Source organism: Anguilla anguilla, chromosome 6 (assembly GCF_013347855.1).
Source record: "Anguilla anguilla isolate fAngAng1 chromosome 6, fAngAng1.pri, whole genome shotgun sequence".
NCBI lineage: Eukaryota > Metazoa > Chordata > Actinopteri > Anguilliformes > Anguillidae > Anguilla > Anguilla anguilla.
In genome coordinates this window covers 39,648,255-39,671,899 of record NC_049206.1, presented here as the reverse complement: position 1 = coordinate 39,671,899, position 23,645 = coordinate 39,648,255, and the positions used below count along the sequence as shown (strand labels likewise).

Below are 23,645 nucleotides of genomic sequence, written 5' to 3'. Positions count from 1 at the left end.
CTCATTACAAAGATAGGTCTGGTGAACTCAGTAATCACAAAGGACATGGTCATTCAATTAAGACCTCTACAGGGCATGTACGGCTGCTACGGGTAGTGGATCACTTGTCTTCATTGGTGGTCACAGTCACAGGCAGTCAAGGGATCAGCCCCAGCATACCTCCACAAGATATTCAAACCCTACATGCCAGCCAGATCCCTCCATTCTGCTACCTCAGGACGCCTAGCACCTCCCCCTCTTCGCACCTGCACTTCCAGAACATGTCTCCTGTCTGTTCTGGCCCCACGATGGTGGAATGACCTCCCTGTGGAGGTCAGAACAGCTGAGACTGTGACCCATTTCAAACGACGACTGAAGACCCACCTCTTCAGGCTGCACCTCTCCCCATCCCTCCCTTCCCCCCTGTAAATGACTAAACTTAGGGTTGTAACTAGGCAGCTGTTTCATAGGTGACTTAGGCGCATCAACTGTCTTAACGACTACTTGTATTTTTATTTATTTTTATTTTTCCATAGATTGCGTTGTTGCCGTTCTCGTTGTTAGTGTTAATCAGTTTAACCATCAGGGTCCAAGTTGAACTATGCGGTTGTTCCCTGTACTTGGACCGGTACTTCTCTCTAGGGGTTTCGTCATACTTGTTCCTGGTTATGGTTATACACTTTGTTGTACGTCGCTCTGGATAAGAGCGTCTGCCAAATGCCTGTAATGTAATGTAATGTAATGTGGTGTAACTGCTGGTAGCAGCAACAGAAGCATCTTATCTGCTCAAGTTCAAATGACTCCAAACTCATTGGATGTCACTTCATCATACAGTGATCCCAAACATACTTCTAAAGCAACAAAAAATGTTTTCAAAGCCAAAGACTGGATAGTCTTGACTGACTATTGACTGTCAAGAGGTTGAGCTGGATGGAGGACAGCTGGATCAAAAATTGGACTGTCCAGCTCAATGATGGACATTTGGATGTCATAAAACACATGTCACATATAGAAATAACCATTTTTTAATTTTAACAATTATTTAATGCAAATGCAGTTAATATTAATGTATGAAGAAAAATATTTTAAAAGCCAGTTGGTAGGACCAGGGGCAAAGGAAAGGGGGGGGGGGGGGGGGGGGGGGGAGGGGGGGCTTCCTGACGTACTTTTTCTGCACAAGTAATGAATGTATCCGTTCCTGGAAAGGACAAGACCAAGACCGATTTCCCACGCACAAACTTGCTGTAGTAACACACAAGCTAAGCTCCAATGAACACACAAAAGATCAGCGTGATAGCGGGAGGTAACGATTTTTTTTTTTTTAAATGATGTATTGTTTTCACCAGAGTTGTGTGGTTGGGATCCACATCCTTTGTTCTCACCTCTCACTGACAAGCTATATACAGCACAAAATACATTTCCCGTGAGGCAAGTATTACTTCGTAAGTTTCAGAAAGGAGGGTGTTCTCGCGATATTTCATACGATTACCGTTTTGACCCGGCCCTGTGTCTCGCGCACTCGCAGCTTCATGCTCGGTATATAAAGGAGGACAACGGCGAACGGAGGACGGCTGGAAGGCGCAGCTCAGGGATTGGAAATAAGATATTAACGGATAGCGTTTTAATTTAAAGTGATGCGGGCTACTTTTAATCTATCAATTTCGATGTTTTAGAGGATTGCGTTTTTGTAATTTTGTTTTTTTTCGGTGGTCGGTTTTCTTTCTTTTTTACACTCCGGTTATAATGGCGAGCTCGGCTAACTCGAATCCAGTGGTAAGGACCTATCTCAGAGTGTAGGGGGTCAAAAAATAATGACGCCAAAATAATATTAGCTAGTGAACAACTTCTGACTATTTTTTATTTTGTTCAAACACCCAGCAAAGTGATGGCAGTGTTGTATCAGCCATGTTCTGTGCAGAAACGTGATTAGCTACCTGGCTAGCTGGCGTACTTCAAGCGGCCATTTCTAACTTTTTCCGAAACCAGATTTGAATCCCCATTTGAGATGCGCCATCTCAGTCATGGAACTGGTTAGCCAACTTTAAATTTCTAACAGTCTGGCAAGTTCGTTTGCTAGATCCACTGGTAGATTAACCATTTGTGTTTCTAATTGGCCAACTAGAAGTTGGTTCTGTGGAGAATATTAGACGTTCGTTAACAATGGCTGGCTAGCGTTAGCTGGTGATTGTGCATTTGGAATCGGGCATTGGATCGATGGCTGCCAGCTAGTGAAGTGCGCATTGCGTTTCGGTTACATTTTAGGTGGGCAGCTGGTTAACTATGAAGGTAACGTGAAACATTTTGAGGTTTAACGTTACATTTTAGCGAGAGATGTTGGACTATTGCTTGCTAGTTCTGTGAAGTAAAGCAGTAACTAGCTGACGTTAGGTATTCTACCTTATTTCTAAATCCACAGTTGAAAAGCACCTTCTCATCCTATTTTATAGAATTCCCACGATTGCAGTTCTGATAAACGTGGTTTCTGCTTGCGAGCGATTTGTCAGGTTGCACTAAGAATGTCATTTTTCTCTTATCTAGCCATTCTAGTGTGTCCCCCATCAGTCATGGCTAGTTAAGCAGATACCCATTCAAAATAAACTTGTCACTAGACGTAAATGCCCCCCACTTTGACGAAAACAATAAGTAAATACTGGGTTGCACACACAAACCAACCGGTCAGAGCATATGTGTCTGACCGCGTGTAGGGAAATGCCTCGTTACAGAAATGGCTTCCCTTCCTTCTCTCTCGGCGGCTCTGACCCTCCGCCTCGCCTCTGCCTGGCTTATATAGAGCCATAACTGCTCTCTAATATAGACTGCCCGGGATGGGAAGGTGCTATTCAACGCTACGTCACTGGCTCTCCATATAAACACCAGATTGTGCTTTAAATAGTGGAGCAGACAGGCCGAAAGAGGGAGGTCCAAGCCGACGCAGTGTGCGGCGGACATGCGGCAGAATGGAGTTTGTGCCTCTGCTGGTTTTTGCAACCATTTTGGGTGGCAAGAAAGAATTGTGTACAACTCTTCAAATCTTCCTGATTGTCCGATGTCGGGTTTCCGTTTTTGTAGCGAGCTAGCGTTTTCAGGACAGGCACGTAGTAGGCCCTTGTTTAGTGTCGTTACAATCGCTAATCGCTGCAAATTTTTATCAGTGTGCCCAAAAACATACAGGCTTAATTTAAGCGTATTGTTCGGTGTCGGCATACGTACATACGGTTAATATAAGAACCCATATTTCCAGTGCGAAAGGTACAGTCTTTCCTGTCTCTAACGCGTGTTTTATAAAACTGTATCCAAATCTAAAGGGGTAATGCAAAAATTTGCAAGAAAAACCTTGCATGCTTCTCCACCTGCAGTCTTGCCTGGCTGCACACGTATTTATTAAATGGTTTATGTTCGAGTTTCCATTTCAATGAAACCCAATGGTATGTGCATTTCGTTGGATGTTATTTGCACATTTTGAAACTTAACCAAAAACTATTTTTATACAGTATTAAGAAATTAATGGGGCAGCACACAACTGTCCTCAGATAATTTGTGGTTCACCAGAAATATTGGGTTGGTTTGGTTGAGTGTGATTTGCTATATGAAATCTTGTCTTTGCTGAAATGATTAATTTTTTTTAAAAAAATTTTGCTTAGCAATGGGCAGAAAATTGAATTTATTGAATTTATACTGCATGAAAATGTTTTTGTTTTTCCCCCAGAATTGGGAGAGCAGTTTAATTTGATACAGGCCATGTTGAAACCAATTAATCTAATGTATTTAACCCACAACACTGAAATGTTGTGATTGGATGAGTATTCCAAAACTGTCTTATTATTTTGTGTCCAATACCAATACATGTTTTGTAAAGGAGAACCATTTATTATTATCATTATTATTATTATTCATAAGACTTAGGTGGTGATTTTGTGACTGAGGTCGGTCCGGCTTTTCTGCCGTTGTCTATTCGATGCATTGTTTCCCCCTAGTTAGCTACAGGAGACCACCACAATGGAGAGGCTATGAAATTGAAATGCGTGACAAAAATTTGAAGTTGGAACAATTGAAGTATTTATTGAAGGGTTACATGTTATAAGTACCAGAAATGGGGGGAGGCAAAAGCCTATTCTGAAAGTTTTAGCCTTTTGTAAGGGGGTCATTTACAGCAATAGTAGTAGCCTATTTAGAATTGCAATATTTCTTGAAATGCGTTTCATCATTCAAAGGGGTAGAGATGCTCCTACGCCATTTCAGTAATTTATTGAACATTTTTGGTGGCAAATTATTATTCAATATAGAATATTTCTGAGGTTTTAAAATGCATTTGGAGTGGTACTTTAATATTGTAATAACTAAGTTTTGAGTGACAATTGAAATACATTTCAAGAAATATCGCAGTAAATATTTAAATAGTTCTCCCTTAATTTTTGTCACGCGTTTCATTTTTATACATACATATATATATATATTTATACATACATTATATGTATGTATTATTTGTATATATCTCAGTTGTGTTGGTCTCATGTAGCTAAATATAGGGAGATGATGCATAGAGTTGACGATGACAGTAAAGCCGGACCAACCGCCATCGCTGTCACATAGTCACCACCTAAACCCTATTTTGAGCCAGGAAAAACCCTGCTTGATATGTGAGAGTTAGCTTGGAAGGGGCATGTAGGTCTGGAGTACTTTTAGTTGCTAATCTAGCTAGATAATTAAGCTAGTCATTTAGCTGCCTTGAAGATTTCCAGCCGAAAATAACATGATCAATCTGAATCCTTTATCTAGGTATGTAAAATTCGTTGGCTTTCAAAGTAATGAGCTAAGGATTTAACCAGCTTGGTGAAAATGGCAAACTAAAAAGTTAAATAGAATTACCTAAGTGAAATATGTAAGGTTGTTGTGCACGCAAGCAAAATTAATCACGTACCTTACCCGCCAGGTTATGATTAAGATGGATATTAAGATGAAGGATATTGCCCTATGGTGGCAACTATTCAGAAAAAAGTAACACAAGTAAAGTAACACAGTTGGACAGGGAGCTACATTCCTATGCAAATACAGGGTTTCCCCCAGAAAAGTTGTTAGGCCCGGTGGCAAGTATCTTTTGACGGGGGCCCGGCGCGGGCCAGCGACAGACTGATGGCAGGATTATGGTTGGGCCCTATAGTTTCTGTGATAACAGAATCACGGACGGAATCGCAGAACTGAGAATTTAAAAAAGCTGTAACACAGATTCCATAGGTCCCTACATTAAGTCAGTGCTAAAAGCTGACTGGAGATTTGAAAATATGACTACGTAATGTGAATGTTGTTATAAATAAGTCATTTATTCAACACACATTTTAAAAAATCAACAACTATTTACAGCATAGCAGAGTCTTACAAAGAATCTGACAACAATGTACAGTCTTACAGTCTTGCTGTGTTTTCAACAACAACAAAAGAAATTAAATTAAAATAAATAATATCAAAGTTTTTGCACTCTACAAGAAATTTGAAAAAAGTCCTGATTGGCTACTGATTCTTACAGCCTTGGAATGCTGGGCCCATTGAAACAACAACAAAATAAATTAAAATAAATATCAAAGTTTTTGCACTCTACAAAAAACTTGTATTCAAGTCCTGATTCGCTACTGAATCTAACAACAAGTCTTGGAATGCTGGGCACATTTAAATAGGGATGGGAATCGAGAACCGGTTCCAAGTATGCCTCCGAGCTTATCAATTCCGTTTATCGAAGCCAGCATGTTTTTACGACAGCTGCGCATTGCAAAACAATGACGTAGCGCCTTGGGGGAGACACGCACGCAGGCAGCCTCTCTCAGATGTTTGTTTTGGATGACAGCTGTCACAACAAATTTGATCCGGGCTGCCAGCCTTGATATATTCTGTTGCGATTAACATTCTAAAACAACTCAGCAATTTCTCTGGATTAAGGGGTTATTTTCTAGCCTGAAATGCGATCGTATTACTAAATGGCTACACATGTCATGTGACGTGCAAGTAGTTGGCTATCTCCCTGGATATGAAGTAAATGTTTTTACCAATAAATAATAATAATAAATGCGGTTTTATCCATGGAAGTAGCTATACAAAAAGGCAAAATAAATATCGTGGTTGTGATTGCCGTCATAGATGTCGGCAAATGTCACTGACAAAAAAAAAAACAGTTTGCTCTCTTTGCAGTGGTTTGGGCTGGAAACGAGCTGTAAGAGCGGGATATTCACAACACTGCCTACTGATTGGCTACTGAATCTTAAAACAATGTACAGCCTTGGAATGCTAGGCACATTTCAACAACAACAAAATATCTATGTATCTGTGTTACTGTTTGGCTAGCTAGCTAAGTTGGCTAAATGACCACGTTGTCGTGCAAATCAGTGTCATCAACGTTATTAATAAACAAGTGAAGTCGTTATTTCGATGGCGTAATGTTACAATGTATCGAATGTTACGTTCATGCTACTAGTTTAATGTTACCTACACACTGCTTAAGTTAATATAAAAAGAATGTACTTACCGACGAGATGAAGTGATAACGCAGTTTGTAACGAGGTTAGCCTACTAAATAAGAACTGGTGGCTTGCTAGGTAATGTTAGCTTGTGATAGTTGGAAGCTGGTTGGAAGTGTCAAGTGTTGAACGTCATTACGCACAATGAAGGTAAAGAACACTGATCTCAGACCTGCTGTTTTCCTATAATGCGTTCACGTTTTAACCAACAGATGTCGATGGGGAGCTTTCCAATCGAGCCACCCCACTGTAACTGTAGTTTTAAAAACATATTAAAAATACATTTAAAAAAAAAACAATTCCCCGATGCTTAGGCCCGGCGGGGGGTCAACTTAGTCCCGCCGGGCCGCCGGGCTTGCAATACACTGGCGGAAACCCTGAAATATAATAAATGCTGACACTATTATAACCTTTGCATAGGTCACACCCAGAGCCTGATGATAATGTTTCACAATGCTTGGAGTCGCTGACATGTTTAAATAAGATCCACCCATGCAGTTGGTGTATTTCTTATGTAATAATGGTGATTCCCTTGTTTTTCCCCTTACGTTCATATACAGAAACTATTTATTACTATTATTATGTATTTATTTATTTGTAAAGAAGAGTGTTCTGTTTTAGGCACTTTGGTCATCTTGTTGTATAAAAGGCATGCTTGTACTTTTTTGCAGCCTAAACTGTACCGGTCAGTGATCGAGGATGTGATTAACGATGTCCGGGAGCTCTTCCTTGATGAGGGTGTCGATGAGCAAGTCCTCTTGGAGCTGAGAACGGTGTGTGTGCGACTTTGCTTTGTTTTTTTGGAGTAGAAATGCCTTTTGTGTGTAGCGAACGAGGCTAATCTCTCTGGGCCCTCCAGCTGTGGGAGAGCAAGCTGATGCAGTCTAAGGCGGTGGAGGGCTTCCACACGGAGGAGCAACAGCCCCAGGCTCAGGTGCAGCAGGTGCAGCAGGTTCAGCACGTACCCCAGCAGCCTCAGAACCAGTCCCAGCAGGTCATCATGCCCCCGACCCAGCCAGGTCAGGCCTACCCCCTGGGAATGCCCTCCCCTTCCTCACCGCGCCCTGCTTTGGCCTTATACAGTCAGGGCATTGATCATAACCCTAACCCTACTCTTCCTCTCTCTCCTCCCCCTCACAGCTCCTCAGCAGCAGGTCATCGTCCAGGATCCGAAAATACTGCAGCACATGACCGCCACGGGAATGGTAAGTTCGCGAGAGCTTCGATTGCTAGCCCGACGTGCATTAGCGAGGAGTCCTGTTAGGAGGCAGCCCCTGAGGTACAGGCCTCTGAAGCACGGCCGTCTATTTGAGAGCATGACTCCTGCACTACTGCTGCTGGGCAGCCGTGCTCCAGAGGCAAGGCCTACAGGACCTCGTTTCTGTGATTTTGAACCAGAGAAACCTGTCTAGAGGAAACTGGCTCTTGGTTTCCCAACTTTTTAACTCTTTGTGCACATTTTCTGTTCGTCATCTGTTGGGAATGTATACTGTGTTTTTGGTCTGAGGTTCCTGCTAATTCAGTGACTGCAGGTGTTGATTGGGCAGACCAACCTGCTCTTTGTGTTGAGTGATCCCATTGGGCGTTTCTCTTGTGTTCTTCCAGAGTGCCGCTGCCACAGCCGCTACCCTGGCTCTGCCTACAGGAGTGACCCCCTACCAGCAGATTATCACCAGCCAAGGTACTAGCTATAAGAAAGGACCGTCTAATCTATGGCATTGAGTACTGGGGTCAGAGGTCACCACAAGTCCAAGTGTGATGTTTTTTCCCCCTTTAAGGCATTTCAGTAATAGTTAAAAATATTAAGTTTCGATGTCTGCACTAAGAAAAACACAGGTACTCTTTCTCCTTGATCACCATTCAGATTTCATTGAATTATTATTTTGGTGGGCTGCTGGGTGGCTCATCCTATTAATGCACATGTACAAGTCGATGGGTGGGCCCCACGGTCTGGTATCGAATCTGGATCGTTGCGGTGTAGATTCCGCTCGACTGGCTGTTCTGCAGGCGACACACGGTAGGCGCTAGGATTGCTAGGTGGGCGTGTTTAAGTCAGCTGGGATGGCGGTGACTCATCAGACACACGCGGTTCACCTGACGAGTCACGCGCGGTTCACCTGCTGAGTCATGTGCAAATTGTTTGCTCTGATTGTCTGCACGATCTCGAAGAGTGAAGCGTGACATGAAGCAGTGGCTGACGTCACGTGCTTCAGAGGAGAATGTACCTGTCTTCTGTCCCAAATGAACTGTGTAGTTTGCAGCAAAGAGTGTTGCAATATAAGATTGAGCATTTCAGATTCATTGAAAATGGAGGGACAAGCAAACATGAAACAATTTATATTGGCACAACTGTATAAAAATATAGTAGTGGGCAAAAGTTTTAGGCCGCTCTGAATAATTCAAATTAAAGCCATTCATCTGCACGGTAAGGGATTATTTAAAGTTGCTATAACTTTTTAACACAAATAATTTAAAAAGAAAACAAAAAGACATCCGCAGAGTTTGCAGAGGAAGATACAGGGTAAAAGTATTGTTTGTCCTCAAAAAAATTGTCTCAATTTATTTCAAATATATTTTTTACGCTGTATAAGCTGTGTTTTATTTATGTCTTCGATGTTAGATACTGGGGTTACCGCCTCCAACAATGCCCCTGAGCCAGTAGCACGCCCAATTTGTTCTCACGAGTAAAATGTGCAGCCAGTTGCCAGTTTAAATTTGGTTAAGTGCACTGCTGCACTAGGTCATCTCAATCAGCTGGAAAACAGTTCTCCAAGCTGCATAAACAATGAAGAATCCTAACGTCTGTCAAGCTATTGTGTCTGTCATAGTTAATGTTGGTCTACATGCTTTGTTAAAATTCTGCGATTGCAATTGCGGTTGGAACTAAAATTAGTATATACTGGGTTTCCCCGGACAGAATTTTGAGAACCACTATCCTAGACCATGACCGAGCTGCCACTGCTTCACAGAAGGCTGTGGACAGGCATCAGTGTACTTCTCGCCAACTCTTCTGATAAACTTCCCTCTTTGTGAACCAAATTTGCATTCTGAGACTCTGCCAGTGATTGTCGCCACCTTATGGTCTTTCACATACTGACATCTCTTCTGCTTTTTGCCTTTTTGCAAGAAAAGTTTCTTGGCTGCAACGAACCATGCAAGACAATTTCTTGCAAGATGACTTCTCGCAGTCTGTGTGTATTTTGGTGCCAGATGTCTCTGCCAGACGCTGAGAAATGATTTCATTGGATTTCCTTTTCTGTTCCTCAAGGAAGTGACCTCTAAGTACTGATCTTCAGATGCAGACAGCTTTTTGGGTCTTCCACTACATTGTTTTTCTTGAACTTGCCCACGATTTTCAAATTTCTTTGAGAGCTTGAACACCACATCTTGACAATCTGGTTAGGCAGGCTATTACTTTCTGAGAATTACCTTGATGCAAATCTATGGTTTTATGCCTGTCATTGTTAGCTTAGCCTTTTCCAAACCACTCCTTGAGGCACCCCAGCTATTCCTGGAATTTGTTAAAGTCCACCACCAGCACACCTGGTCCAGCTCATCAATACCTCATTGAATAACAAGTTGAATCACATGTGCTGGTGGTGGAATTTAACAAACATGCGGAATGGCTGGGATGCCTCAAGGAGAGATTTGGGAACAAAACCAGTATTCGTAACTATCACAAGATATCAATAACAAGCATTTTTGTTTGCGTTCTATACACAGTGCTTATTTGTTCTTATTCAAATGTTTTTTTTCCCCCAAACAAGGCTGTTTTAGACTTTTGCCCAGTACTCTATAAAGCATCAATGCATTGTTGGTGGCATGCAAACTGCTTGTCCAAAATTGCCATTCTCAGGGACAGGGGTTTCTTCTTCCCCACATTTTCCAACAGTCAGTGCGTTTACATGCACAATTTAAATCGAGATATATTAATAGCTTGATTTGGCCAAAGATGAGATTTAATTGGATTATTGTCGTTGTCCCAATATACATGACTCGGAAAGAATCAAATTATTGCCAGAGGTGTCTGATGAAGGCTTCTTATAAATCCTGCTTCCTCCAATTTTGTCGCAACTTTTTTGAATAGTTTGCCATTCCGCGTTTTTATCCCATCCATGTATTTTAGGATATTTAACTCCTTTAGTTGCGATAGCATGAAGTTGGTCTCCTTGTCCGTCCAGAAATGTTTTTTTTCGCCATGATACTAGAGAGGGCAAAACGCTTTAGAATTAGAGCTTTAGAATGTCGCCAGGAGTGTATGTGTGTGAGCTCAACAATGCATTTCTCACAGAAAAGGTCATTTGTTGCCTTTTTTTTTTGTTAATTACAGTGGTGATAGAAGTGACAATAATTAAGTGGTATTGTGCTGTTAGCCTTTATTGATCACCATATAAGGTTAATGTGAAGTAGCTAGCACAATCGGACAGCACTAACCCATAAAAATGTACGTGGAATGGTACTTGCTCAATCGATCGTTAAATGTGAAAAACATTTGATTATAGTCAGTGGCACCGAAATTTTCTGTCACACCCTCAATAAACGGCAAAAGTCCCAGTAGAAGATTGAATTAAATCTTTTAAAGTTTCATATTTTCTTAAACGTTATCGATTCCGCTTGGCCACCGTGAGCATATAGTTGCTATGTAAATTACGGAACGTGCGCAGAACGCCTAGGCCAATTGTAGTCCGATTGAAGCGTATACATGCCGTAGTAAATCGACCCCGAACCGCATTGTCTAGGTATGTTAGTCCGACTTTGAAAAATTTGACTTTGTACGATTTCAGTCGGACTACAGTTTTTACATGATTTTTAAAAGTCCAGTTTTAGCCGGACTAATACAATAAATCAACTTTTTCAAACATCATGCAAACCCAGTGACTGTCACATGGGTTCATCACATGGTGTTTTGAACCAGCTTTGAGAAATATACATAACGTAGAACAGGATGAGGACTTTAAATTTGTGTGGAAAAGCACAATTTTTGTACAACACAATATGCTATGAGTTTTTTCATGTATACACAAACGAGGTTAAAATCTTTACTGAGGAAGTTTGGACCGCTGGACTTGTTTAGAACTAACAGTAGTTACTTGTCATTTCCCTGGGTTTCAGGTCAGATCCTGCAGGTGGTGAGGGCACCCAATGGGACGCAGTACCTCATCCAGCCTCAACAGCAGGTGGTGCTGCAACAGCAGGTCCTGCCTCAAATGCAGCCAGGTGGGGTGCAAGCCCCCGTCATACAGCAGGTAAGCCCCACAGCCGTCATATTAAGGCTGGTAATGTGTTTGTGTTACTGCTGACTTCTGCAATACATCCAGAAGTATGTGCGGGTGCTGGGCAGGAGAGTGCTAAAAAAATCCCACACACAGTTAAGCGCTTCCAAAATACGTTTATTGCTGTATCTACAAAATAGGCTTTTTTTCTTTGTGGTTCAACCAAGTCAAGCTGTCAGTCGTACATGCATACATGTAGGCACCATCTATGCTGCCCTGAAAATGACCCTCTGACTCCAGTTTTTTGTGAAGATTGGTCTTGTTCCTAAAAATCCTGGTAATTTTAGAACCGTCTTAAATTTCCCTCTTCTAGGTATGTGAACATATCTCAACCCAGCTCCAAATATACATGGTCTCCAATGACATACAAGAACCCTTTGTCTGGGTTCCAAACTGCTCTCGTCAGGGTCTTTGCTTTGGGTCTGCCAATATTCTTGTACGACTGGATCATATACTGCATTTGTTAGAGCAGATCACATCAGTGCTTAGCCAAGAATGTGGAAAGCGGGCGTGGTATCACTGACAGTGCTATGCAGTGGTTTAAGTCGTACATCGCATGTTAGATATGGCTACATTTAAGTCCAATCCATGTTACGCAAGGTGTTCCACAGGGACCTCTTTTTGGTCCGCTGTTATTGTCTTTATACAGGCTCTCACATGAGCATATTATACACAGTTCTGAGCACAGCTGCCCCATATGTGTGGAAGACAGCCAAATACTGACTGAGGCCCAGGATGCGTTTATTATTTATTGCTCCCAAGATGCATTTATTAGCTGCAGAACGAAGATGACATAAATGTATCTTGGGAGCACCAAAACTACAAATTGCTTTCCCTTTTTGAGCCATGTACTCAATCTAACGGCTTCACGCCAGGTGGTCTCAGCAGCCCCTGTCATACAGCGGTTATGGCTGTGCGTGTTGTCCTTACAGGTAGCTGTGTTTTTCCATTTGGATTGACCCGTGGCTGTGTTCTCAGGTCCTGGCTCCCCTGCAAGGTGGAATCCCCCAGCAGACAGGCGTGATAATCCAGCCACAGCAGATTGTCCTGGCCGGGAATAAGGTCCAACAAAACGCCCAGGTAAGGCACTTTGTGACATGAGTCTTTTTCTCCAGGAGAACACTCATCGGACTATGCAAACTCAAATTCAAAGACATGCACAAGAGCATACTGTGCACTTTTGCCATGTATTAATTCAGTGCAAATGTATTCACATAATGGAATAATAATCCACCCCGTAGAAAAGTATAATTTCTGGAAAAAATTTTTTCTTTGAATCTATAATTGAAAAAATGTGGTAACAGTGGATTAGCATGTTTAATGTACTTTCTGAGGACAGTTGCCAATGAATACCTTTTAATTTGCATTTAATTTGTTCCATATTAAGTGGCTACAGAGAGGAATGGTTAACCAGTGTGCATGTTGGAAAAACAAGGCTGAGAAAAATTGATTTGTCATTATGATGGTTGTACTTTATGCTTGTTGATGGTTTGTGTGTGTGTGTTTCTCTCCAAGGTCATGCAGGCTGCTGCAATGGCTGCACAGGCAGGACAGGGGGCTGTGCAGGTGCAGCAGGCTCAGGCGCAGGCTCAAGCTCAGGCCCAGGCCCAGGCCCAGGCCCAGGCTCAAGCTCAGGCCCAAGCCCAAGCCCAAGCCCAAGCTCAAGCCCAAGCTCAAGCCCAAGCACAAGCTCAGGCTCAGGCTCAGGCTCAGGCTCAAGCGCAGCAGCAGCAGCAGCAGCAGCAGCAAGCACCTCAGCAACAGCCTCCCATGATGCTCCAGGTCGACGGCGCCGGAGACACGTCATCTGAGGAGGAAGAGGAAGATGAATATGATGAAGACGAGGAGGACGACAAAGACAAAGATGGTGCCGAGGATGGGCAAGTCGAAGAGGTTTGTTATGATTTAATCATTACGAATGCTTCCTGTTTGCCAGGGACAATTGTTCCTGTGTGTCCGGAGAGCATAGGTGGTGATGGGAATGACCTTTGACCCCACAGGAGCCCCTCAACAGCGGGGATGACGTGAGTGACGAGGAGGGCCAGGAGCTTTTTGACACTGAGAATGTGGTCGTGTGCCAGTACGACAAGGTAATTTGCACAACGAGCACCACCACAGGCATTCCACAGCGGCAGTTTATTTGAGTATTTGTCGGTTACAGATGGTTTATTCTGTTGCAGTACGTATATTTAGTCCAGGAAAGGTTTGCAGCCCCTGTTGTGTTTTGTAGTAATAAAACGGATTAATTTGGATATTGGATGTAGCAAGACATGGAATCTCCACAGCAATTCACGGCTGTGTCATTTTATTTTGGAGCCACACCGCGTATTTGTAACGCCATGTACACACACGATATTGTTTGTTTCAGATCCACAGAAGCAAGAACAAGTGGAAGTTCCACCTGAAAGACGGAATCATGAACCTAAACGGAAGGGATTACGTGTTCTCCAAAGCCATCGGGGACGCCGAGTGGTAGGAGCCGGCACGACCCGGAGCTTTCCGTCGGACAATAACGCAGGACACATCAAAACTCGGACCGGGCGCGTTTTCGGGGGAGGGGCCGAGAGGGGCGCGTTTGACTCTGCGAATGCTGGACGTGCGAACGAAGACACTTGTGCGCGAGCGAGCCCCTCCCCTCTCTCTGCTGCTCCCGGGCGGCGACGCTCTTTATTTGCCACACATTTTGCTGATGACCGTATCCTGGAAACGCAGGTTCTCCGCCGCCTCGGTACTGCTTCTAGAAAAAGTGGTCCATATACACAACTCATTTAGATCCACCTGCAAATGGAAGGATGTCAACCATCTAGAAAACCCACAGAAACACAAACCCCCGGAGATGGATCAATAGGTTCCTTTTGTGTCAGTCAACCTTGCAACTGCGCCACAATAGCAGTTGACACCAGTGGTTGGGTTAAGAGCTCATTGTGCATTTTTTGCTTATTTTAGCTTGGTCCTGGTTGTAGAGCTGCTATAGCCGTTATATTCCTGCCAGATACTGTTCATCAAGGTCGATTACTTGTCACGTGTCTAAATGAACGCTGCACCCTTAAATACTGCGATTGCTCCCTCCCCCAAACCACCTTTAAAAAAAATGAATTCGAAGGATCCAATCACAATGCTTCCGAAAACAGGTAATGCATGAGTAGAGGGAGTTTTGTGGAGTTTCTGGAAGCTCCTTCTCAAATCTCTTTTTACCGGGATCCAATCGCAGACTCAACTTTTCACTTTCCCTTTTTTTTTTTTCTTTCTCTCCTTTCCCCCTTTCACTGAAAAGACCATGCAACTCACTTTAATCCGGACCATACTATGTATGTGAGTGCCCTTTTGTTTTAATCCACCAGGGTTGTCAGTACTTAAATCCACTCACGGTGTGGTGTGTCGCCGTCTGTGCTGTGATACCTGTCACAGCCGCATGTGATGTCATGGATTTTTTGTTTTTTGTTTTTGTGAAATGTGTTGTTCATCTGTCAACAGTCATCTTTGTGTTGTTAGCTGAGTGATGGGGTTTATCACCTAAATTACCCCACCCCACCCCACCCAACCCTTTCGCTGTAGTTACACAAGTATCAGAATTTCTCGTAGGTTTTTGTATTTATTCTGCAGAGGTTGGGGCGGGGCGAAGGCGGGCGAAACCACACCGAATTGTGCTCTTATTGTGACACAAGTGTTCCTTTTCAAAAGGGTTTCCTCTGCTGGCTGGGTCTCCATCATCCTCGTTCACTTCTTTTGAGTCTTGTACTTGAATTTTAACCTTTTATTTTTATGAATCGTCTTGCCTGGAAATGTTTATACGTGTTTATTTCTCCCCCCGCTGTCTGTTCTAAAAGGGCATTGTTCGCTGAATTTTAGAGAAATAAACGATACATAATTTTTTACTCTGCACACTGTATTGTTAAAGAGAGCCCTCTGAAGAGGACCTGAGAATCTTCGCAAAAGCGTGTTTTTTTTTTTTTTTAAAAAGCACCCAACCGGCCAACACTTGGAAGTATCAGAGCGAAGGCGAGATTCTTACAGGTCAGATTAGCGTCTGGAAAAATGGTCCATCTTAGTTGGGTGGGGGGGGGGGGGGGGGGTAGGTCTGTAATTTAAAGTTGACAATAAGAAGAGGTGGACCTGACTGACTTGTTGATTTGAATGAAGTCCCATCAAAAGCCAAGTGTATGTCCGGGTGTAACTACATTCTCACTGTTTGTGCCTTTCGATGTTTATTTCAGCATTTGGGTATTTGTTTAAAAAAATAATAAGAAGGAAATTGTTGGGGTGGGGAGGGGAGGGCGGGAAGTGAGGGGCGGTGGGAGGCATTTTGAAGATTGTATGTTGGCTTACCTTTATCAAAATAAAATCTGTTTTTACTGTCATTCTACCAACTATGTAAATCCTAGTACGCATTTTTGGAAGTGAAATCTTACTCTGTAAGTAACACCACTGTTTGAAGTCCATGCTTTAAATACAGTTTTAGAAAATGTTTTGATTGTTTTCACTTTGTTTGCTGTGGCAGGTATTCAGTCTACAGTATATGACAGCAGTTTTCCCGAGATAGGACCAATACACTACTTAGCGTTTTTTTTTTTTTTTTTTTTTTTTCTTGGCCAGTGGAGGGCAGTAAAGGACCAGTGGCAATAGCAGCTGTTCCTACACAGAGCTGTTTTGAAGTTTCAAAATGCAGATATCACAAAACCAGGGGTGCCCTGGTCAGACGTGTTGCATCTTTGGGGCATTCAGAATGCAGATGGTCATAAAACAAGCTGCCTTTTTCCCCCATTAGTAGGTTTGCCATCCCACTGAAATGTGGGACTAAAACCATTAACTAAACAGTATTATATTGCGGCCCAATACACGTTTCCATCACTTTGATGTGGACGTAGTTGAGCGTTTGTGTCACACAGTAACCCTGTCAGGACACTACTGTAAACGGCTGCCTGGCAACACTCTGCCTGGCTACACTCTGCAGCTGGATGTGCAATGCTGCACTGTATCAGTATATAAATCAGTTTGGAACTTTTAAAAATCTAAAGTTTGCAACGTTATTGCCTTGGCTTTTTCCAGATTCCATTGCGAGGAGTCTGCTACGGGCTGTGGAAATGGTGTCTGTTGGTTGATAATTCTGTAATAAAAAATAAAAATAAACTAGACCAGATCAAAACCTAGTATATGGCTGGACCTCTCTGGCCGACCAATGGTGTAACTTCATCACTCAGTCAGTCAGTCACAGACATTCGCGTTTGTAGGGCTGGCCCCGCTGTTGCAGTCCAGCCAAAAAGTATAAGTGCTTCATAGAAGACTAGACAGGAGGATGCATTCCGCCCAAAATTTCAGGGAGATCCTTAATTTGTTGCCATTTCTAGTTCAACAAAATAATCTCTGCTGTGCTGAGCTAGTTTGTTTGGCCTGGCAGGCTTCAATTTTGGTGGGCTCGAAACCAGCAGTCAAAAGCAGGCGTGGTGGAGCCTGGTGAAGTAACATGTTGAAGCTGCGGCGTGTTGGCCCTAATAAAAAAATAATAATAATAGGAACTATTTTCTCATTATGACGATGGAGAGGTTAACCGGAGGTTCCTGAATGAGACGATATGTTCTTTGCTGTGGGCGTGTGTGCATATGGAATCTCATGGTCACCGTGACCCAAGAAGTTGAGAAATTAATTCCTTGTGTAACTCACTGTTTATCAACAGCGTTTCCTGTTATTGGCACACACGCCAGACTAAGATCTAATCTTAAGGGTCTCATATCTTCAAAATTGGAGTTTATGTAGTTGTGTGTAGTGATTGTGTAGTGTGCCATGATACTTATGTTCTGGTAAAATGTGTAATTATAGTTGCCAGTTATTCAAATAGACTGACAACTGTAATTAAATATTTACATGTTTTCAGAATTATATAAAAAATAAAACCCTTAATTGATAAGTATTCACCCCCTTTGTATTAAACCAAATTGGTTACGGTGTATTTCTTTGAACAAATTAAGAGTTGAGGTCTACCTATGTTGAAACTGAATCCACCTGTGTTTAATTACATGATGGCAGAATAAATATCAGAGACTTTGTATGGTCTCAACAGAAATGGCAGATCAAATCAGATCATGATGATCAAAAACTGCCTGTGAGAATTTCAGATTAAGTTGTTACGAGGCAAAAAGGTGGGCAATGTAATTAAAAAAAAAAAAAAAGATTGGTAAAATTTTGAACTTTGAATTTAGTATCATTGTTCAGACCATTGTAACAAAAGGGGGGAACAATACGACCAAGATCAGACTAGCCTACAGAACTGAGCCACCAGGCAAGAAGGGCCAATCTCAGAAGTGACCACGGGGTGAGCTTCAACAGCGAGTTGCAGAGCTCAATGGCTGGAATGAAGAATCGGTCACCCATAGATCAACAACTGTGATCAATCTGTTCCGCATTTTAGATTTGGTGCCTCTGGAGGAATGGCTAGACTTGAAGACCAGCATTAAGCCCGGCAAAAGCAAAGCACCAACCAGACACGGCCTGTCAACCAGGGAATGCCGTTCACACCTCATGCATGGTGGAAGGGACCGGCAAGCATGTTGCCACCATGAGCAAAATGGAATGAGCCAAATAGAAGCACATCCTTGAGGAGAATGTGTCCCAATCCACAAGAGATCTGCGTCTAGGGCGAAGATGCATGTTCCAACATAAAATGACTCGAAACACATTGCAAAAACTGCAAAGGAATGTCTAGAAAACAAAAAAGGTCCCTATTCAGGAATGGCTTGGCCAAAGCCCAGTCTTAAATCCCATTCACAATCTGTGGTATGACCTGAAAATGTCTGTCTACTGACACTGTCTGACTTGGAGCAAATTACTTGGAGGTATAGGCAAAAATTCCTAAATCTGGGCCATATGCATACTCACATACGTGAGAAGACTGAGCTATAATTGCCTATCTACAAATACAGTGCCCTCCAAAAGTATGAGAACGGTAAAGTGATTTTATTTTGCTACATGAAGGCATTTGCATTTGAGATCAAAAGATGAATATGAGACGAAAGTACAATCAGTTTTTTTAAATTTAAATGGTATTTACATGTGTATGTTTTACCTATTTACAGAAACAGCTGTTTTTCAGTCCCTCTTCTGAAACACGCGGCTTTGCCACCCGTTTCTAAACGCAGCACCACCAAACTCGAACAGAGCGGAGTCAAAGGAAGACCATTCACATGCGGCTGACATGCGGACCATGGGCGCCCAGTCACCCAGCGGAGTCGCCAGATGAACGCCAAATGAACTCAGTCATAATCCGCGCAGCGCAAACGCCAATTGCACGTTCCTGCGGGACGACCGGCCGCAGTTGACGCTGGCGAGATCCGAGACTGGGGCTTATCCAAATGAGCCGCAGGTTTTAGCTTATGTTCGTAGCTTCTTAAAGCACGTGCTGACCTCACTTTTGGCTCACCTGTGAGAGTACGGATTGTAGATGCAAGCTGCTTGTTGTGGCTCTTAGTGCTGAATATTATTTCATTTCCTCAACAGAGGACCTTCCAAAAATGTCAACATCAAGCTGTTTATCCTAGGGTAATGCCTTATTTTTTAAATTTAAGTCACCACTTAAATTCACCACCTCTCCTTTTTGAATCTATTTGGATTTTGTGCTCTGACTACCTAGGCTTATCATACACAAATTATGTTGTCAAACGTAAGTTGGGCCAAACGTGAGCATGTAATATGGCAAATGTGCACCCAAAAGATTTGCCCTGGTGTTCTCAAGAGGTTCATGCTCTTGTCTTCATTCGCTGGGAAAATCAAACCTGGAAAGGTCCAAGTTTGGGCCCCTGAGGTAGCACTGTATGTGCATTGAAGATCTGGGGTTTATCCACAGTTGGTGGAGCCGTGGGATTTACTTTGGACTGTGGGAAAGCCAGCCAGTCAGATCTGCTGAGGTCAGCGCCCATGCTCACCGCAGACACTCGAAGAACCAGGACTTGTGAAATTGTTTTGGTTTTGCAGCACTTTGGCCTTCGGCAAAAGCCACACTGCAATTTCAGAGTGGTTTTACAAGTGGCCTCTTGTTTTTACAGTGTTGTTTCCACTGATCTCAAGTGTAAGTCTAAATGCAAAACAAATCCTGGATTTTGCATCCAGCATTCACATCCTCTGTAGAAGAATATATTGGACCTCATTCATGAAATATGTGCTATCACATTTGATTGTTAACTGTGTGTAAGAACGTTTCCAAGAACAATCCGGCGTTCATAATTTTTTTTTCTTGTCTGTATTTGTTCATGGCTGTTTCCTCATCATAATCACATTGCATTACATTGCAGGCATTTAGCAGACGCTTTTATACAGAGCAACTTACATTGCATCCATTTATACAGCTGGATATATACTGAAGCAATGCAGGTTAAGTACCTTGCTCAAGGGTACAACGGCAGTGTCCTACCCAGGAATCGAACCTATGACCTTTTCGGCTACAAGCCCAGTTCCTTTCCCACTAAGCTACACTGCTGCCACAATGAACAGGATTGTGCATAAAATGTACAGTCAGCATTCATCATCTCATACACCTGGGGTATGCTCAAAAATGTCTGCACAGGCGTCATGAATTGCATATTGGTTTTTTGTAAGATCATTTTTAAGAACAAAAGTAAAAATAATTTTTGAAAAGTTTTGTGAATGAGGTCCATTGTCTTTTAAAGCTCTTACAAGTGATACAAAATGTAACCCACCACATCAACATTTGTATAGACGAACATGGTTTGCTATTGTATGGATCAAGAATCTTTTTTTCCCAGAGTTTGTGCCGTAGATTTGCATTTTTCCATAAGCCATATTGTGTGATTAATCTTACGATATATTGGACCAGATATTTATCTGGTCCAATATATATTGACATGAATGGGATATTTATCTAACCTTCTCACCCATTCTAAATGCTGGCCCACAAAAGTACTAAAAACTAGTTTATTTTTAAAGAAAGGCTGGGTGGGTGGGTATTTTTAAACAATAGTGGGGGAATTATTTGGGGCTGGAAAGTGGGTGAAAGAATGTTAATGTTATTAAATATGAATTTTTAAAAATCCTGGCAGGATATTTTACAAAGGACGTGTGTGGAATTGGAAGAATTTGTTGGAACACATTATTATACAAGTCACACATCAGTAAAAGGACCTACTACATTTTTTAAGCAGAATGCAAAAACCTTTTCCATGTGTCCTGGAGCATAAAACAGAGGGATTAAAACTAAATAAGATAAAACTAACTAAGCTAAAACTACCATAATCATCAATGATCCTGAAATTAAAGCTTTGCATTATCTTATTAAGCAGTGCAAAAATGTAATATATAATGTATCACGTAAGGGATTATGGGAGGTGTAGTCCAATGCTTGAAGATGTTCATTATTTTTAGCCTAATTAATATCCTATCAACCCTTGTGCAGAACAAAATGTGAAGCTTTTGTTAATTATTTTAAATGCAAGCATAATTGTAAATGGGTTTATCATTTCTATTTAGATTACCCTTTTACTGGAGGGTCAACTTTGTGTTAAGGTGGCATTTACTGAAATGTAAATGGCATCATATCACAAAGGCCTTATTCTCTTTGGAAGTGCAGTATTGCACTAAATTACCATTTATATTCCCCAACATAAGTTTACTCCCCATTACTGTCTCAGTAGCCCCTGTTCACAACCATTCTGGTTTGGCCCAGGGAACAATGCACCGTTCAAAAGTTTGATCTGTCTTTATCTTGACATTTGGTGTTGGTGAATATTGGTAACACATCATATAGTAATAATAATAATGTCATGACTGCAATTGGTCACTCATTCACTCTTCACGCAAGGAGGAGGGGAGGGTCTTAGTCTATGTCTGGATTCCATCGGGCCAGCATTGTCAGAAAGCCAATGGCAGATTAGATGCAAGAAATCCAGCTGCTTGGCTCAAACTACTTGCCATAAGGAAAAGAGTTCAAACACATTTCTATTTTCTGTCCAACAGGGACACACAATAGAGGTATGATGAGATGAAAGATCTCACACTTCACAAAGTCTTTGTTGGATATGAAACAAGAAACATGGTAATTGTTGTTAGAATGATACGTTTCAAACTGAGCAAATCTCCACTGTTCTCCCTGAGCATAAGACAAGAATTTCATGTTATCCAGGTCCTTTGGCTGAAACCATGATTTTTTCTCCTTTTCTTCCCTCAGGAATTTCAGTTGTCTAAAATTCACTGAAACTGCCTTGCTTTTAAAACGGTAACCAGATGTTCCACATGTGTGGATGAAGGTGTTCTTATTTTAATCAGTGGCAGGCATGAGAGTTATTGCAGGGTGGGGTGATTTGTCTGTCAGTGTTCTGTTTGGTTTCAAATGGCCCTTTTGCGAGTGAGATCTATCTTCTTTGATTGTCTTAGTCAGCCATTTCCCTGGCGTAAAAAGGGAAAAATTCCAGTTTGTCTGAAAAACTGTGAAATTCCAGAGGAATTTAACATTTTTTTATATTATTGTACCTGTCTCTAATAGCTATGAAATTGCTAATAATCAAGGTATTGCTGTGTATTTGCTTTGGCATTTGAATCCCTAGCATGGGGCGCTTATGTTTTGCTTTTGTTTTATCTGAACATTTTTGGAATGTTGATCTGGAACTTTGATAGACAAGAAGAGATTAGACAAGAAATTTGATATTGCATGTGAGTGTGCCCGTGTGTGTATGTTATGAAATCAGATCAAATCAAAATATATATAGTACATAGCACATTGACAAATTGTTTGTCACTATCTTTCACAGCATATCCTGGCCTAAACTCCTAAAAAAACAAACCTAGAGTGACAGTGGTGAGGAAAATCTCCTTAGAAGGCATATTGGAAGAAACCTTGGGAGGAACCAGACTCAGTAGGGGGACCCCGTTCTGTTCTACCCCGCTCCTCCTCATGGCGACAAACAGTCAATTATTCAATTTGTCAAGAGGACAGGTGGCACGAAGGTTGATGGTCGTGTGGTGGGGGCAGGACACAATGGAAGGCAGGGAGGCAAACAGTGGGCTAAGGTTGACTCAGGTGCTCCACTGGGAGGGAGACAAGGACAAGAACAGGCAGCTGGGAAAATCTATGGATAGCATACGGTAGACACAGAGTGGAAATTTGGCAACACGTACCCATGCCAGGAAATCAAGAAGAATCTTCAGAGGAACAAAGAGGGCAAGAAACCTACCCAACCCAGCAAAAATGGGGTCACAGCTTTTGAAAGGTCATTGGAAGCAAGTCTTACTGCCTCACAATACGCTATGTCTAGATCCTTCTTCAGCGATGTCCAGAGAGGTCGAATAGTCGGTGCCTGAATTGAAGGTGCATCACTCACAAAAACTATTTAATGTGACAATGGCCGCTTCATTAGGTTCACCTGCTTGTTAACTCAAATATACTATTCCTCCAAACAGCAAATCATGTCTATTCAACTCAGTATGTAAAGCATGCTGACATGAAGAAGAGGTCTAGTTGTTTTTCGACCAAACATTAGAATGGGCAAGATGCATGATCTAAGCGACCTGGACCATGATATGACTGTTGGTGTCAGATGTGGTGGTTCCAGCATCTCAGAAACAGCTGCCAGTGTCTAGGGTTTACAGATAATGGTGCAATAGTTCTGTGTTGCGAGAGTTCTGTGGGCAAAAACACCTTGTTAATGAGAGAGGTCAGAGGAAAATGGGCAGATTCATTCAAGCTAAGAAAGGTTACAAATGCTTAAATAGCAGCTGTTTACAACAGTGGTGTGTAGGAGGACATCTCTGAACACACAACATGTCAAACCTGTACAATGACAAAGTTAAATTACAATAACTTGAAATGGCTTAATTGTGTGTGCTACTTCCGGGTTCAAAGGCAACCCCCTAGTCCTGTGATAATATATGTAAGTATAACTGCATTGTTACA

The 23,645-nt window shown here is 42.1% G+C and overlaps 1 protein-coding gene across 2 annotated transcripts; it reads left to right on the top strand.

The window, feature by feature from the left end:
• Positions 1 to 1,509: 1,509 nt before the first annotated feature.
• On the top strand, positions 1,510 to 16,222 carry gtf2a1 (general transcription factor IIA, 1). 2 transcript variants are annotated; one of them, XM_035423555.1, is made up of 10 exons: positions 1,510 to 1,752; positions 7,154 to 7,255; positions 7,342 to 7,501; positions 7,623 to 7,687; positions 8,088 to 8,163; positions 11,595 to 11,728; positions 12,734 to 12,835; positions 13,271 to 13,648; positions 13,756 to 13,845; positions 14,124 to 16,222. In XM_035423555.1, exons 1-10 carry the CDS (start codon positions 1,723 to 1,725, stop codon positions 14,229 to 14,231), a joined length of 1,245 nt encoding a protein of 414 aa, XP_035279446.1. In that variant the 5' UTR covers positions 1,510 to 1,722; the 3' UTR covers positions 14,232 to 16,222. The 2 variants fall into 2 exon arrangements, with proteins under 2 accessions (XP_035279446.1, XP_035279447.1); XM_035423556.1 differs by lacking the exon at positions 1,510 to 1,752 and adding an exon at positions 6,595 to 6,632 and having other exon boundaries at positions 14,124 to 14,231.
• Positions 16,223 to 23,645: the final 7,423 nt, after the last annotated feature.

Excerpts from the sequence above, each read along its gene's own strand:
- gtf2a1 (XM_035423555.1), top strand. The coding sequence starts at position 1,723 with ATGGCGAGCTCGGCTAACTCGAATCCAGTG. Across the intron at positions 1,753-7,153 it reads CGGCTAACTCGAATCCAGTG|CCTAAACTGTACCGGTCAGT; the intron begins GTAAGGACCTAT and ends ACTTTTTTGCAG. Across the intron at positions 13,649-13,755 it reads AGGATGGGCAAGTCGAAGAG|GAGCCCCTCAACAGCGGGGA; the intron begins GTTTGTTATGAT and ends TTGACCCCACAG.